Raw genomic sequence first — 17,518 nt, forward strand, 5'->3', positions numbered from 1 at the left:
CTGGGGCCTAAAATATGAGGACATGGAAAAAGATGAGACCAGAGTAGGCAGGGGCAGGCCGTGGAGGCCTTGTAGGAGATGGGTTTTATTTTAGGCAGCAAGGAGCTATTGTTAATTATATTTATTCCAGTTCCTGATAGAATCAGGTTTGCTTTTTTCAATAACCATTCAGGGAGCTTTATGAAGGACAGCTCAGTAGTAGCCTGGGTTGGAAGCAGGCGATTGGTTAAGAGACCGCTGGAGTAGTCCAGATGAGGAATATTAAGGACCTGGAATAAGGGTTGGAAAGGAGGACATGGATTGGAATTGAGGTAGAAGCCACAGACCCAGTGCCCTGCAGAGAATTTAGGTAGTGAGTGGATTGAGGGAACAGGAAGGGATTGAGATGCTGGGCATCAAGGGTCTGTCCATTGAAGTACAACCGTAAAGGACAAACAAATGCAGGTGAGGTATTTGCAGCCGACAATTCACAAAATTCATGTGTGTGCATTTAAAGACAGCTTCAGTCATAATATCCAAGAGAACGGTTGAGGGGGGTGAGCAGAGATCGAAGTGACCAGGAGTCTAACGGTTTGCCTAAGGCGTGTCCACTTTCCTTTGGGTAGGAGGGATTGGTTAGAAGCTGCTGGAGTGCCCTGACCCATCGTTCTTTCTTTCCCCTGTCCTTCTCCCACCCCACAGGAGTGATGCAGCCCTGGAGGAGGCTGTAGCAGAGGTGCTAGACCATCGCCCCATTGAACAGAAGCACTGCCCACCCTGTCCTGTGTCTGTTGAGCTAGTGGGGTCTTGCGCTACCCTGGTGACAGAGAGAATCCTGCAGGGGGCACCAGAGATCCTGGACAGGACAACTGCAGCGCTTCTGCACGGTGGGTGAGGGTGGCTTTGAGATTGGGACCTGACTGGTTCCTCATTTCCATCCAAGACAGGGGAGCGTGGAAACATCTAGACTCTCCCATGTGCTCCCATAGGCGTTCAGCTCACACCAAAGAATGGGATTTGGGGCGGGGGACAATGAAGCACTTGTTTAAAGGCCTGCAGGGTACGTGGTTGGAGAAAGCAGAAGAGGAGGGGTGGGTATTTTGCCTCTGTCTCTCTATCTAGTAAGTTTAAAAAAAAGTTTCCTGCTTCTCTGGCTAGTTCTCCTTCCGTTGACAGTGCTGCTGATAGGAAGCTTCTAGGTCTGTGCTGTGCGCTTCACTTCTGCTTTCTCTTTTTTGTTTTTGTTAATTTTTCTTTTTTTTTTTTTTTTTTTTTAAGATTTATTTATTTGAAAGGCAGAGTTACAGAGAGGCAGAGGAAGAGAGAGAGAGAGAGGTCTTCCATCCACTGGTTCACTCCCCATATGGCTGCAATGGCGGGAGCTGCACCGATCCAAACCCAGGAGCCAGGAGCTTCTTCCAGGTCTCCCACATGAGTGCAGGGGCCCAAGCACTTAGACCATCTTCTACTGCTTGGATTGGAAGTTGGAGTTGCCGGGACTTGAACCAGCCTCCATATGGGATGCCAGCACTATGGACAGTGGTTTTACTCGCTATGCCACAGCGCCAGACCCTAATTATTTTCAAAACATTTATTAGCCGGCAGGCGCCACGGCTCAATAGGCTAATCCTTTGCCTTGCGGCGCCGGCACACCAGGTTCTAGTCCCGGTCAGGGCGCCGTATTCTGTCCCGGTTGCCCCTCTTCCAGCTCTCTACTGTGGCCCGGGAGTGCAGTGGAGGATGGCCCAAGTCCTTGGGCCCTGCACCCCATGGGAGACCAGGAGAAGCACCTGGCTTCTGTCTTCGGATCAGCGCAGTGCACCAGCCTCAGCACGGCGGCCATTGAAGGGTGAACCAATGGCAAAGGAAGACCTTTCTCTCTGTCTCTCTCTCTCACTGTCCACTCTGCCTGTCAAAAAAAATTTATATATATATATATATGTGTGTATATATATATATATATATATATATATATTTGAAAGGCAGAAAGAGAGAGAGAGAGCTTCCATCCACTGGTTCACTCCCCAAATGACTGCAACAATAAGGTCTTGGCCAGGCTGCAACAGCCAGTCTGGGGGCCGACGTCGTGCTATAGTGGGTAAAGCTGCCACCTGCAAAGCCACCATCCCATATGGGTGTTGGTTCGAGTCCCAGCTGCTTCACTTCTGATCTAGTTCCCTGCTAATGCACCTGGGGAAGCAGCAGAGGATGGCCCAGGAGCTTGGGCCCTTACACCAAGCGGGACATCCAGAAGAAGCTTCTGGCCTCAGCCTGGCCCAGCCCCTGCCATTGTGGCCATTTGGGGAGTGGACCAGCAGATGGAAGATCGAATTCTCTCTCTCTCTCTCTCTCTCTCTCCTCTCTTTCTCTGTAATTCTGCCTTTCACATAAATAAAATAAATCTTCAAAACAATACTAAAAAAAAAAAGCAGCCAGTCTTGGCCAGGCCAGAGTCAGGAGCCAGAAAACCTATCCTGGTCTCTGACATGATCGGGATTGGAAGCAGAGCAGCCAGGATTCAGATCAGCACCCTGATATGGGACACTGGTGTTGTAAGTGGGTAGTTTAAACTGCTACACCACAACATCCTTTTGAAAAATATATTTTAAAAAAGATTTATTGGGGCAGGCTCTGTGGCACAGTGGGCTAAGCCTCCGCCTGTGGCTCTGGAATCCCATATGGGTGCCCGTTCGTGTCCCAGCTGCTCCTCTTCCAATCCAGCTCTCTCCTGTGGCCTAGGAAAGCAGTGGAAGATGGCCCAAGTCCTTGGGCCCATGCACCCATGGGGGAGACCTGGAAGAAGCTCCTGGTTCCTGGCTTCGGATCCACACAGCACTGGCCATTGTGGCCAAATGGGGAGTGAACCAGCAAATCAAAGACCTACCTCTCTCTGCCTCTCCCTGTAACTCTACCTCTCAAATAAATAAATAAAATCTTTTCATTTTTTAATTTTTTTTTATTTTAATAAAATCTTTTCAATAAAAAAAGAGATTTATTTATTTATTTGAAAGCAGAGTTACAGAGAGAGAGAGATATCTTCCATCCATTGGTTCACTCCCCAATTGACTGCAAGGGCCAGGGTGGGCCACACTGAAGCCAGGAGCTTTCTCTGGGTCTCCCACGTGGGTGCAGGGGCCCAAGCTCTTGAGCCATCCTCTGCTGCCCTCCCAGGAGCACCAGCAGAGAACTGGATTGGAAGTGGAGCAGTCGGGACTCACCAATGCCCACTTGTCACAGCGCTTGCCCCTGAAAACTATTTATTTGAAATGCAGAGCAATAGACCTAGGTACTTTGTTTTAGCAGCATTGCATAACTAGCTAAACAAGAAGGAAACTTTTTTTAGTTAATGAGAGAGAGAGAGAGAGAGAGTGTGTGTGTGAGAGAGTGCTCCCATTTGCTGATTCACTCCCTAAATGTCCAAAATGGCCAGAGCTGGGCCAGTCTGTAGCCAGGAGTCAGGAATTCAATCCAGGTCTCCCTCTCCCATGTGGGTGGCAGGAACCAATGACTTGAGCCATCACTGCTGCCCTCTACAGCCTGGATTAGCAAGGCACTGAGTCAGGAGCCAGAGCTGGGTGTTGAACCTGCAAACTCAGATAGGGAATATAGGCATCCTAACTGGCAGCTTAACCATGAGGCCAAATGCTTACCCTAGAACACATTTTAATGCCAGCTCTGCCAGGAAATAGTTGTATAGCTTTGGGCAAATTTCTTAGCCTTTCTTTTACCATTTTCTCTATTTTAACAATGAGTTATGGTTGGGATAGACTTTCTTCCAAATGATAAGATTCTTTGGCAGACTTTGGCCTATTGAAGAGTCGTCATCTCTCTCTGACTAGGTTGTAAAATCCACAAGGATTGAGATGCTCAGACTTCCTTTCCACCTTTCCCCCATTTCCCCAGCTCCATTTTATTTTGGATTTGGAAGGTCTTACTCGGGACAGAGACCATTGCACTTTCTTGTTTTGTTTTCAGTGAGTTTGCCATGCAAGTCTCCTCTGTATTTTGTCACTGTGGTTTGAAGGTTGTGTGTGTGTGTGTGTGTTTTAAGATTTATTTATTTGAGAGGCAGAACTACAGACAGAGAGAGGGAGAGACAGAAAAAAAGGTCTTCTATCCACTGGTTCAGTCCCCAAATGGCCACAACGGCCAGAGCCAGGCTGATCCAGAGGCAGGAGCCAAGAGCTTCTTCTGGGTCTCCCAGGCAGGTGCAGGGGCCCATGCACTTGAGCCATCTTCTGATGTTTTCCCAGGCCATAGCAGAGAGCTGGATTGGAAGAGGAGCAGCCAGGACTAGAACCAGCACCCATATGGGATGCCTGCACTGCAGATGGATGCTTAGCCCACTACGCCACAGTGCCAGCCCCGGTTGTGTGTGTTCTAGTGACTATGAGTGGAGGATCTTAGGATTTGACTTCTTCCCTCTCCGTCTGCACAGGAACCATCATCCTGGACTGTGTCAACATGGACCCTAAAATTGGAAAGGCAACCCTAAAGGACAACCAATATGTAGAGAAACTGGAGGCCCTCTTCCCAGATCTGCCCAAGAGAGATGACATCTTTGATTCCCTCCAAAAGGCAAAGTTTGATGTGTCAGGTAGGAAGTGGCACAGTGACTTACCTACCTCCTGCATGGGAAGACAGGTGGGCAAGCCTTGCTCATTGTAGTCTTTTTTTTTTTTTTTTTTTAAGCTTTATTTATTTATTTGAAAGTCAGAGTTGGGCCGGTGCCATGGCTCACTAGGCTAATCCCCCGCCTGCGGCACCGGCACACCAGGTTCTAGTCCCGGTCGGGGCGCTGGATTCTGTCCTGGTTGCCCCTCTTCCAGGCGAGCTCTCTGCTGTGGCCCGGGAAGGCAGTGGAGGATGGCCCAAGTCCTTGGGCCCTGCACCTACATGGGAGACCAGGATAAGCGCCTGGCTCCTGGCTTCAGATCAGCACGGTGGGCCCGCCACAGTGCGCCGGCCGCAGCGGCCATTGGAGGTTGAACCAATGGAAAAGGAAGACCTTTCTCTCTCTCTCTCTCACTGTCCACTCTGCCTGTCAAAAAAAAAAAGAGTTACACAGAAAGAGAAGGAGAGGCAAAGAGAGAGAGAGGTCTTCCATTTGCTGGTTCACTCCCCAGTTGGCCACAATGGCCAGAGCTATGCCAATTCGAAGCCAGGAGCTTCTTCCAGGTCTCCCACATGGGTGCAGGGGTCCAAGCACTTGGGCCATCTTCTACTGCTTTCCCAGGCCATAGCAGAGAACTGGACTGGAAGTGGAGCAGCCGAGACTCGAACTGTCGCCCATATGGGATGCTGGTGCTGCAGGTGGAGGCTTAGCCTACTATACCAGAGTGCTGCCCCTGTGATTTAAGCTTTTTACCAGAGGGAAATAAGGTAGCATATGAGTCTGATTGTGAACTAAAAAATAATGGATTTATTGTATCCTGGCTCCTGAGAAGAATGAGGAAGAATATAATAGAGTCGCAGAAGTTCTGGTCTAATCAGAGAATATGACGTATAAATAAAATTTGCTGAGGGTATGCTAACGTATCAAAGTATGATCTATTTAATTGGGTAGGGAAGTCGAAGAAGCATTTAATTAGAGTATACAAAAGACTAAAGAAGGGGCTGGCATTGTGGGTAAGGGCTAAGCCTCAACTTGAGATGCCTGCATCCCATATCAATGCCACTTCAAGTCCCAGATGCTCCACTTCCATACAGCTCCCTGCTAATGTGCTTGGGAGGAAGATGATGGTCCAAGTCCTTGGGGTCCTGTTGCCCCATGTGGGAGACCCAGATGGAGTTCCTGGCTACTGGCTTTGGCCTGTCCTGGCCTAGACTTGGCTGTTGTGGCCGTCTGGGGAGTGAAGCAGATAGAAGTTTCTTTTTGTCTCTGTCACTCTGCTTTTCAAATAAATAAGTAAATCTTTAAAAATAAAACAAAGGGGGCTGGCACTGTGGCATAGCAGATAAAAGCTGCCGCCTGCTATGCTGGCATCCTATATGGGCACTGGTTTGACTCCTTGCTGCTCCTTTTCTGATCTAGCTCTCTGCTATGGTCTGGGAAAGCAGTAGAAGAGGGCACAAGTGTTTGGGCCTCTGCACCCACGTGGGAGACCCGGAAGAAGCTCCTGGCTCCTGGCTTTGGATCGGCCCAGCTCCAGCCATAGTGGCCATTTGGAGAGCAACCCAGTGGGTGGAAGACCTCTCTCTCTGCCTCTGCCTCTCTGTAACTCTGCCTTTCAAAAAATAAATAAATAAATAAAGTAAATCTTAAAAAGAAAAAAAACAAAGGACAAAAGAAAGAGAACACAAAAAAACTGATCATTTTTCACCCAGCTACCACCTGTTGACATAAAAGAAAAAAGGTGTGAGGGGGAGACAGGCGTTCAGCACAGTGCTGAGACCACGGCTTGGCCTGCCTGCGTCCCCTGTGATTCCTGTTAATGCAACCGTTGTTGGGCAGCAGGTGGTGGCGGAAGTACCTGGGTCTCTGTCCCCTCAACATCAAAGACTTGAGTTAAATTCTGGGCCCCTGGCTTCAGCCTGGTCCAGTCCTGGCTGCTGCAGCTATTTGGGGAATGAATCAGTGAATGGGAGATCCCTGTCTGTCTCTCTCTGCCTTTCAAGTAAATAAAGTAAGTAAATAAAACATTTTTTGAAAGAGAAGAGGAAGAAAATAAGGAGGGGAAGGAAGCAGAGAGGAAGAAAAGAACCACATGTACTTTTTTTTTTGTAAGATTTATTTATTTATTTGAAAGGCAGAGTTGCAGGAGGCAAAGGCAGAGAGAGAGAGAGAGAGAGAGAGGTCTTCCATCTGCTGATGTACTCCCCAAATGACCACAATAGCCAGAGCTGTGCCGATCCAAAGCCAGGAACTTTCTCCAAGTTTCCCACATAGGTGCAGGGGCCCAAGTATTTAAAGTAATTTTTTGTCATATAACTGCATCTTCCTTTTTTTTTTTTTTTTTTAACATCTGTTTATTTATTTGAAAGGCAGTTACAGAGAGAGAGAGGTCTTCCATCTGCTGGTTCACTCCCCAGTTGGCCGCAACTGCCAGAGCTAGGACAATCCGAAGCCAGGAGCTTCTTCCGGGTCTCCTATACTGGTGCAGGAGTCCAAACACTTGGGTCATCTTCTACTGCTTTCCCAGGCCATAGCAGAGAGCTGGATCAGAAGTGGAGCAGCCAGGACTCGAACCAGCGCCCATAAGGGATGCTGGCACTGCAGGTGGTGGCTTCACTCACTACACCACAGCGCCACAGTGCCACAGCGCTACAGCACCGGCTCCTATAAATGCATTTCCATTGTCTCTCTGCTTCATGTCCTCCAAAGAAAGACCACATTTCTTCTCTCCATTAACCCCTCTTGGTGTTCCCGCCTTCCTTGTCTTGGGACCTGGGCTCCCCTATTTGACCCCTAGGATCACATCTGCTTTCTAGGACTGACCACTGAGCAGATGCTGAGAAAGGACCTGAAGACCATCTACAGGCCAGGCAGCAAGGTGGCCATTAGTGCAATATATATGGATCTGGAGGTAAGAGCAAAAGTGCAGGAGGGTGGGGAGGGAAACCTCTCGTCACGGGCGGCACCTTGCCCCTCGTTCTTGCCCCTTGTTCCCCTCCAGAGTGTCTCTCGTGCCTGTCTACTTGTCTGCACTTCCACTCTGGCCACCGCAGTTACCTCCTCTCATTACGGTTCCCCTGCCCCCTGCTTTTGCACCCTTAGGAACTGTGCTCCAACAGCAACCAGAATGATCTGTTTAAGGTGTAAATCATTACATGGCCGACCCCTCTTGCCTTCACTGCCTTTCTCTGTCCTTCTAACGAGAGCTAAAGGCCTTGCTTACAGTGGCGCGCAGGTCCGGCCCTTGTCTCCCTCTCCGGCCCCACTCCTGCATTCGCAGTGCCACAGCCAGGCTGGGTTTCTTTCTGTTCCTCAGAGCAGTGAGCTCCCACTTAAGTCAAGGCTTTGAACTTGCTTTTCCTGTAGCAGAGCTGGTTCCTCCTTATCATTCAGCATCAGTGCAGATGTGTCCTGAGCATGCTTTCTGTTGTTATTTTGTAATATGTCCTGTGTTTAGGAAACCTCCAGCAGTTTATTTGTTTTGTTTTCCCCATAGCACTTAATACACTGAAATGATCCTGTCTCATGGTTTCCTTGTTTGGTGTCTATACAATGGGTCTTCAAGGAACATAGAAAATATATATTATGGGCTTAGCAGGCTAATCCTCCGCCTTGCGGCGCTGGCACACTGGGTTTTAGTCCCGGTTGGGGCGCCAGATTCTGTCCTGGTTGCCCCTCTTCCAGGCCAGCTCTCTGCTATGGCCCGGCAAGGTAGTGGAGGATGGCCCAAGTCCTTGGACCCTGCACCCGCATGGGAGACCAGGAGAAGCACCTGGCTCCTGGCTTTGGTTCAGCGTGGTGCGCCAGCCACAGCGGCCATTGGAGGGTGAACCAACGGCAACAGGAAGACCTTTCGCTCTGTCTCTCTCTCACTATCCACTCTGCCTGTCAAAAAAAAAAAAAAAATATATATATATATATATATATATATATATAATGAGAAACTATGCATGGATTTCAAGATCTTTTGCATTGAAATAAATTTATCTTTTAATTCTTTTTTTCCATGAACTTAATTTTTTTATTTTTATTTTTTAAGATTTATTTTATTGGGACTGGCATTGTGGTAAAGCAGGTAAAGCTACCGCCTGCAACCCTGGCATCCCATATGGGTGCCAGTTCCCGTCCTGGCTGCCCTACTTCCAATCTAGCTCCCTGCTAATGGTCTGAGAGAAGTAGCAGAGGATGGCCCAAGTATTGGGTCCCTCCCACCCATGTCGGAGGCCCTGAGGGAGCTTTTTAGCTCCTGGCTTCAGCCATCAGGGGCATGGACCAGCAGATAGAAGATCTATTTCTCTCTCTCTCTCTCTCTCTCTCTCTCACTCTGACTTTGAAACAAATAAATAAGTCTTTACCAAAAAAAAAAAAAAAAAAAAAAAAATCCCAAGGATGGGGACCAGTGTTGTGTGATAGAGCTGCTGCCTGCAAGGCCAGCATCCCATATGGGCACCAGCTCAAGACTCAGCCGCTCTACTTCTTTTTTTTTTTTTTTTTTTTTTAAGATTTATTTATTCATTTGAAAGGTAGAGTTACACAGAAAGAGGGAGAGGGCAGAGAGAGAGAGAGAGAGATGTTCCATCCACTGTTTCACTTCCCAAATAGCCGATATGGCTGGAGCTGGGCCAGTCCAAAGCCAGGAGCCAGGAGCTACTTCTGGGTCTCCCATGTGGGTGCAGGGGCCCAAGGACTTGGATCATCTCCCACTGCTTTCCCAGGTACATTAGCAGGGAGTTGGGTCAGAAGCGGAGCAGCTGGGTCTCGAAACTGCAACCATATGGGATGCCAGTGCTGCAGGTGGCAACTTCACAGTGCCGGCCTCTGCTCCACTTCTGATTCAGCCCCCTCCCTGCTGGTGCACCTGGGAAAGCAGAGGAGAATAACTTAAGTGCTTGCGTCCCTGCCACCCATGAGGGAGACCTGGGAGCTCCTGGCTTCAGCCTGGCCCAGCCCTGGGTGTTGCAGCCTTTTGGAGAGTGAACCAGTAATTCTTTATTTTATTTTATTTTATTTTTATTTTTTGACAGGCAGAGTGGACAGTGAGAGAGAGACAGAGAGAAAGGTCTTCCTTTTCCATTGGTTCACCCTCCAATGGCCACCGCGGTTGGTGCGCTACGGCCGGCGCACCGCGCTGATCCGATGGCAGGAGCCAGGTGCTTCTCCTGGTCTCCCATGGGGTGCAGGGCCCAAGGACTTGGGCCATCCTCCACTGCACTCCCTGGCCACAGCAGAGAGCTGGCCTGGAAGAGGGGCAACCAGGACAGGATCGGTGCCCCGACTGGGACTAGAACCCGGTGTGCCGGCGCCGCAAGGCGGAGGATTAGCCTGTTGAGCCGCAGCGCCGGCCGTGAACCAGTAATTCTATCTCTCTCTCTCTCCCTCTCCCTCCCTCTCTCTCTCCCTCCCTCTCTCTCTCTCTCTCTCTCTCTTTGTTTCTCCGTCTCTCTCTGTAACTCTGCCTTTCAAATAAGTCTTTAAAAGAAAAGAAATGCCAGGGATGGAGCAAAGCCCTGATCTGAACTAGGTGGTGGTGGGAGTCACTGGAGAAAGCACCACTTGCAACTTAGAAGAGACTGGATCGACAGAGAAAGAACGGAGGCTGTGGTTGTTGCTTGTCTGTGATTCCACATCCATTGCTCTACTGATCTGTTTTTTGGTTTTTGTTTTGTTTTGTTTTGTTTTTGACAGGCAGAGTGGATAGTGAGAGAGAGAGACAGAGAGAAAGGTCTTCCTTTTGCCGTTGGTTCACCCTCCAATAGCCGCTGCGGCCGGCGCATCTCGCTGATCCGAAGCCAGGAGCCAGGTGCTTCTCCTGGTCTCCTATGCAGGTGCAGGGCCCAAGGACTTGGGCCATCCTCCACTACCTTCCCGGGCCATAGCAGAGAGCTGGCCTGGAAGAGGGGCAACCGAGATAGAATCTGGCGCCCCAACCGGGACTAGAACCCGGTGTGCTGGCGCCGCAAGGCGGAGGATTAGCCTGTTAAGCCACAGCGCCGGCCTGATCTGTTTTAGAATAAAAATACCCACAAGGCAAAAGCCTTGCTTGTTTGGTGGCAAGAACAGGAGAGCCTTGGGCATGTCCGGCACATCACATGTATTACAGTATTTTCATCCATAACACCATCAGTTAGGTAAATGTTACAAACTTGTTTCACAGACAAGGAAATTTAGGTCCAGGGAGGTTAAAATAGGTAATACAGCTGATTTCCAAACCAATTCTGTCTTAATCCCAGGCCTGTCTTTTCTCCCCATGCTGCCACAACTGCTCCCCACTGCACAGATAGCACAAATACCAGATACCTTGCTCGTGGTGCACAAGTCCTGAGTTAACATGTTTGGTTGGCGATGATGGGGAGGGTCCAGCCGTAGCCCTCATCTCTCTCCATGTCTTCCCTGCAGGCCTTCCTACAGAGGCCCAACCTCCCTGCAGACCTCCACGCTTTCTGCCATGCTCACAGCTATGACGCCCTGGTCGCCATGACTATCTTTTTCAACACTCACAATGAGCCAGTGCGGCAGCTGGCTATTTTCTGTACCCAAGTGACGCTGCGGACGACGGTGAGTCTCCAGGCCTCCTGCAACAGGCTGGCTTCCCGGGGCTTGCCGTGTGCCCCTCTGTGTTCTATGCTCTGTGCTGTAAGAACCTCTCCTTGTTCTTAGGTTTACACAGATGTTCTTTGACTTGTTGCCAGAACCTCCCCTCCCTCTTGTTGTTGTTGTTTTCATTCTCTGTATCTGTGAATCTCTTTAATCATACAGTTGAGGACAGGGGATTCCAGAGAATCAGAGACACAGTCTCTACTTGGGCAGAACTTGAAGGTTGGCTAGAAGGAAATATTATAAATCTTGAGTTTGAACTTGACTCTGGTTTAATCATTAATCATTCATTTCTTACCCTGGAAAAGCAGTTCTTTTCTGTTCTGTTGCCCTGGGAGTTAGAAGCGCAGAGAAACCTTCCCTACTGCCTGCAGTTCTGTGTGGCATGACTTTGCAGAGGAGCGATCTAGGATCGGGTTGGTTTTTCCCCTTACCTTCCATTTGACCATCTTTCCAACCTCCTCCTCTTTCTCTTCCTCTTTTGGTTACTAATTAGCCAGGAAAGAATTTAAACCAGGGCTGAAGGCAGTCAGTCCAGGGACTCCTTAGGTTGCTTGGGCAATGTGAGGACTGCTGAAGACAGAATACGGCCAGGTAACCCTTTGCATGTACAAGGTACGCCTGCCATCACCCTTCTCTTTGCCTTTGTCTTGTCCCCGGAAGCAAATGTGATTTCCCCAAGCGCGAGGTAGTTTCTCATTGTGGAAAGAACTCTAGCCTTTAAAGTCAGATAGACATCCTTTTTTTTTTTTTTTTTAATTTTTTTTTTATTAAACTTTTATTTAATGAATATAAATTTCCAAAGTATAGCTTATGGGTTACAATGGCTTCCCCCCTCCCATAACTTCCCTCCCGCCCGCAACCCTCCCCTTTCCCGCTCCCTTTCCCCTTCCATTCATGTAAAGATTCATTTTCAATTCTCTTTGTATACAGAAGATCAGTTTAGTATATATTAGGTAAAGATTTCAACATTTTGCCCATATAGCAACATAAAGTGAAAAAACTACCATTGGATTACTAATTATAGCATTAAATAGCAATGTACAGCACATTAAAGACAGAGATCCTACATAATTTTTTTTTCAAATTAATTAATTTTCTATGCCATTTCCATTTTAACACCAGGTTTTTGTTTTTTTTTTTTCATTTCCAATTCTCTTTATATACAGAAGATCACTTCAGTATATAATTAGTAAAGACCTCATCAGTTTGTGCCCACACAGAAACGCAAAGTATAAAAATACTGTTTCAGTACTAGTTATAGCATCACTTGGCTTTAGGCGACACATTAGGGACAGATCCCACATGGGGTGTAAGTACACAGTGACTCCTGTTGCTGATTTAACAATTTGACACTCCTGTTCATGGCGTCAGTAATCTCCCTAGGCTCTAGTCATGAGTTGCCAGGGCTATGGAAGCCTTTAGAGTTCGCTGACTTTGATCTTATTCTGATAGGGTCATAGTCAAAGTGGAAGTTCTCTCCTCCCTTCGGAGAAGGGTACCTCTTTCTTTGATGGCCCCGTTCTTTCCACTGGGATCTCACTCACAGAGATCATTCATTTAGGTCTTTTTTTTTTTTTTTTCCATGATATCTTGGCTTTCCTTGCCTGCTATACTCTCGTGGGCTCTTCAGCCAGATCTGAATGCCTTGAGGGCTGATTCTGAGGCCAGAGTGTTGTTTAGGACATCTGCCATCCTATGAGTCTGCTGTGTATCCCACTTCCCATGTTGGGTCTTTCTCTCCCTTTTTGATTCTATCAGTTAGTATTAGCAGATACTTGTCTTGTTTGTGTGATCTCTTTGACTCTTAGACCTATCAGAGCTATCAATTGTGAGCTGAAATTGATCACTTGGACTAGTGCGATGGCATTGGTACATGCCATCTTGATGGGATTGTGTTGGAATCCCCTGGCACATTTCTAACTCCACCATTTGCGGCCAGTCCGATTGAGCATGTTCCAAATTGTTCATCTCCTCCCTCTCTTTTTCCACTCTTAGATTTAACAGGGATCACTTTTCAGTTAAAATTTAGACATCCTTTTCTGTCCCAGGTTGCTACTTCCTTGCCCTTTGAGCTAAGGCAAATCATTTGACTTTGGAGTCTATAAAAGGTATAACAGAACCTACTGATTAGTCTGATGTGATCATCAGACATAATGCTATATGCCACATGGGCATAGCATAAGCACTCGGCAGAGGGTGGCTCATTCTGGTCGTGTCAGGAAGGAAAGGGTGCTTGGACCCTAAGCAGTGCCTCTCACAAGACGGAGTGGCCCGGTGGCTAACATGCCACCTGGAGCACCTGCACCCCATACCAGAATGCCTGGGTTCCAGTCCCTGCTCCCTTTCCAATCCAGCTCCCCGTTATTGCACACCCTGGGAGTCAGCAGGTGATGGCTCAAGTCCTTGGGTCCTTGCTACCCACATGGGAGACCCAGGTTGAGTTCCGGGCTCCTGGCTTCAGCCTGGCCCAGCCCCTGCTCTTGTCAGTTTTGGGGGAGTGATCTCTCTCTCTCTTTCAAATAAATAAATAGCAGTGCTTGTCTCACCTCCCTGGATCTGGTTCCCGCAGTGCTGCTCTCAGAAGCTGTGCAGGTGTCTCACGAGGTCTGAGGACCCCACCGTCACGCGGGCTGCCTCTGGGCTGGGGAGCGGGGCCCTCTTCATGGTGTGCCTGCCGTCCCCTCTTGTCCTCCCGCGTGGGGATGGCAGCATAGATGTAGAACACCGTCACTGGTGACATACCTGGGTTTGAGTGTCAGTTCTGCTCGATGCAAACCGTGACCTTAGGCGGGTTACCTAATTGACGGCTTGTTTTCCTGCCTGTAAGTGAGAGTGTTGGTAATGCCAGCCTTGCAGGGCAGTTGTGAGGATTAAATGAGATGCTGTAAATGGCCAGACTTGGCACCGTGCTTGCCTCACTCCCATTCCCACTTGTCCTATTCTCTCTCTCTGCCTCAGTCCTTCCCCTGACCTCTACACAAACGCTAGTCTCATCTCAGGCAGGGTCAGAGTTGAAGTTCCTGAGCACGAGTATACACTTAGAAACGTTAGGTTAGGAGCTGGGGGCCCTGGGGTCTGTGATCAGATGACTCTGTCCTCATCTGTGTGATTTTGCTTAAGATGCTTAATTTCTTCAAGCTTTGGTTTCCTTAAAGCTAAAATAAAGTATATAAAATGTTTCTTCGCTTTCTAACATACTCTAAGTTACATTCCTTTTCTTGCAAGCAATTAAACTAAACGCTGGATGACTTAATTAGGAAAAGTTTCTGGAGGGCTGGTGTTGTGGTGTAGCGTGTTAAGCTGCTGTCTGTGATGCCGGTATCCTGTATGGGTACCAGTTCGTGTCCCAGCTGTTCCACTTTCAATCCAGCTTCCTGCTAGTGTGCCTGGGAAGCCAGTGGAAGATGGCCCAAGTCCTTGGGCCCCTGGTACCCATATGGGAGACCCACATGAAGGTCCTGGTTCCTGGCTTCGGCCTGGTAGAGCCCTGGCCATTGAGGCTGTATCTTTAAAAAAAAAAGAAAAAAAAAAGAAAAGAAAAAAAAAGCTTTCTATTCTCTAAAGGAAGCCTCTCACTTGGAAGCTCACCTCATTGCTATGCCATGTTATGTCTCATCTCCCCATTTTATCTCCTCTGCAGATCTGTGGGGTTCTGGAACGCTCCCAGTCTCCGCCCCTGAAGCTGACCCCTGTTCCAAGCACCCACCCTAACCTCCAAGCCTATCTTCAAGGCAACACGCAGGCTTCCCGAAAGAAACTTCTGCCTCTGCTGCAGGAAGCCCTGTCGGCCTATTCTGACTCCATGCAGATACCTTCGGGACAGCCCGAGATGGTGGGAGCGTCCAGGGAGCAGGCCGACAAGGAACTGGACAGGGCGGGGAACTCGCTGATCGCCGGACTGAGTCAGGACGAGGAGGACCCGCCGCTGCCCCCCACGCCCATGAACAGCTTGGTGGATGAGTGCCCTCTGGATCAGGGGCTACCCAGGCTCTCCGCGGAGGCCGTCTTCGAAAAGTGCAGTCAGATCTCGCTGTCACAGTCCTCCGTGTCCAAGAAGTGATTGCGGGGAGGGGAGAGGTGGTGGGGAGAGGAGGTGGCTCGACCCGCCTCAAGTGCATGTGTTGAGATGTTTGGCGATTTCGGCAACTCTGTCTTCCCCGTTCCAGGCTCTGGGGTGCTGTTCTCATAAAACTGGGAGGCGAAAGCGAGCGGCTACTGTGAGAGCGACGTTGCGTCTCCCTCCAGTTTGCCCATCAGACAGTTTTATTATTTAATTGTTTTTATTTAAATGTGCACTGACGCCTCTGTTTCACGTGCCAGGGACGCAGTGTGACGACACCCGCAGCCCCAGCAGGGTGGGACAAAGAGTGTAGGCCCCCAGGGTGCCCTCGGTGAGACTTGAACAGGGCCAGTGTCTGTCACGGAACCACGTAGTCACTTACTTGTTCAAATGTGCATGGACCACCTGCTTCTAGTCAGGTAGAGAAGAGAGTGCTCTGGAAACGCCCCTTCCAGTTTTGTGTCCTCAGCACACTCGCAGCGCCCCGACCCTCGGCTGTGTCTGCAGCCAGTGGGTGTTTGGTTCCGACTTGGCCGGAGCTCGGTTCTGAGCCGACTGGCACTGTTCCAGGTCTGGGTCGGGAGCAGACTGGAGCCGTTACAACTGTCCTGATCAGGACCAGCTCTCTGTTTCCGTGCACGCTTCTGTCCCAGAGCCACACGGAGCCCTGGAAAGGCCCTGCAGAGCCTGGTTCTTGAAGGGTTCGGGAGGCACCCCAGGAAGGCTGCACCGGCACTGTCCCCAAGAGAGCAGAACGGCAGCGAGAGCCCCGGGGCCGTCCCCTGCCTTTGGGCTCTGTCGATTTTTTGTCCGTCCCTTGCTCGTGTTCACGTTAGAAGGGAGCGTGGAGTCCGGATGCGGACTGCCACAAGCGGTGTTGTCGCTGGGCAGCTCGCTGCCTGCTCCGGGCCTCGCACAGGGTCTGGACTAGACGCGCCTGCTGTTCTGTGATCTGCCTTTGCTGCCATCCCTTCCTCGCCTCTGTATTTTTTTTTCCTGTTCTCCCTGGGAGTGCTCAGTGTCACTAGATGGTCTGCATTGTGTGGTTGTCCCGAGGGGCCTGGCCTCAGGTAGCATGTACGGGGTGTGGCTCGTAGTGCCCTAGTGGTCCCCCTGGCTTGTTCTGCATGTGTAGAGTCTCCCTTTTCTCTTCAGACCCACTCGTCCCCCCTTTTTCCCACCCAACAGTTGTATTCCATGTAAGCTGCCCCCGGTTCTCAGCGCACAGTGGGGTATGTGATGGTTTTGGCGTGACATCTTTGAGGATGAGGGGGACAGTCTGGCTTGAAGGGTACGATATCTGTAGCCATTTGGAAGGTAAAAATAGTGATGTAATCACTGAACCAAAGGCATTTGTTTTGTAACTTGGTACTTTCTTTTGCATTTTGTTAAAGTATTAAATACTTTTTTCCTGTTCGGGCCTTAGTGTCTTTTTACAGCTGTAATCAGGCCTTTCCCTCTGATAATTGCTTCAGCCTCCTAAGGCTTCGTCTCGCTTCTTCCCTATTGTCACCTGTCGATTTCTGTTAGGAATAAGGAACAGCAAGCGTCTGTCTCCTTAGCCTTAGCCTTTAAGAACCCTCTTTGCAACATACTGCTGTCTCCCCGGTTTTGCTTATGCTTGAACAGTAGGCCCAAGATTGTCTTACAACAAAAATGATTTCAACTAAAATGGTTTCCACTGGTGCTTTTTCCTTCAAAACAAAGGGGGCTGGCATTGTGGCCTCGCAGGTTAAGCTGCTGCTTAAGATGCCAGCATCCCATGGGGCCGACGCTGTGGCATAGCAGGCAAATCCACTGCCTGCAGTGCTGTCATCCCATATGGGCACTGGTTTGAGTCCCAGCTGCTCCATTTCTGATCCAGCTCTCTCCTGTGGCCTAGGAAAGCAGTGGAAGATGGCCCAAGTCCTTGGGTCCCTGCACCCACGTGGGAGACCTGGAGGAAGCTCCTGGTTCCTGGCATCAGATTGGCCCAGCTCTGGCCGTTGTGGCTATTTGGGAGCGAACCTGTAGATGAAAGACCTCTCTCTCTCCTCTCTGCTCTGCCTCTCTGTAACTGCCTTTCAAATAAATAAATCTTAAAAAAAAAAAAAAAAAAAAAGGTAGGCGCCAGCATTGTAGCACAGCAGGTTGAGCCACTGCCTGTGATGCCGGCATCCCGTATCAGAGCACAGATTCAAGTCCCAGCTGCTCTACTTCCAGCTTTGTGCTAATGTGCCTGAGAAATCAATGAAGAAGTGCTTGGGTTTCTCCGGTTCCTGGCCTGG

General features: G+C 49.4%; 1 protein-coding gene across 1 annotated transcript in view; it reads left to right on the forward strand.

The window, feature by feature from the left end:
• The window catches only part of PRUNE1 (prune exopolyphosphatase 1), a 30,701-nt gene extending 14,045 nt beyond the window's left edge, over positions 1-16,656 (forward strand). Inside the window, exons 5-9 of the mRNA XM_062192209.1 lie at positions 682-866; positions 4,418-4,576; positions 7,411-7,505; positions 10,991-11,149; positions 14,832-16,656. Coding sequence (XP_062048193.1) covers positions 682-866; positions 4,418-4,576; positions 7,411-7,505; positions 10,991-11,149; positions 14,832-15,251 — 1,018 coding nt within the window. The 3' untranslated portion in view covers positions 15,252-16,656. The remainder of the gene's footprint in view (positions 1-681; positions 867-4,417; positions 4,577-7,410; positions 7,506-10,990; positions 11,150-14,831) is intronic.
• The last annotated feature ends 862 nt before the right edge of the window (positions 16,657-17,518 follow it).

Source organism: Lepus europaeus, chromosome 5, assembly GCF_033115175.1.
Source record: "Lepus europaeus isolate LE1 chromosome 5, mLepTim1.pri, whole genome shotgun sequence".
Taxonomy (NCBI): Eukaryota; Metazoa; Chordata; class Mammalia; order Lagomorpha; family Leporidae; genus Lepus; species Lepus europaeus.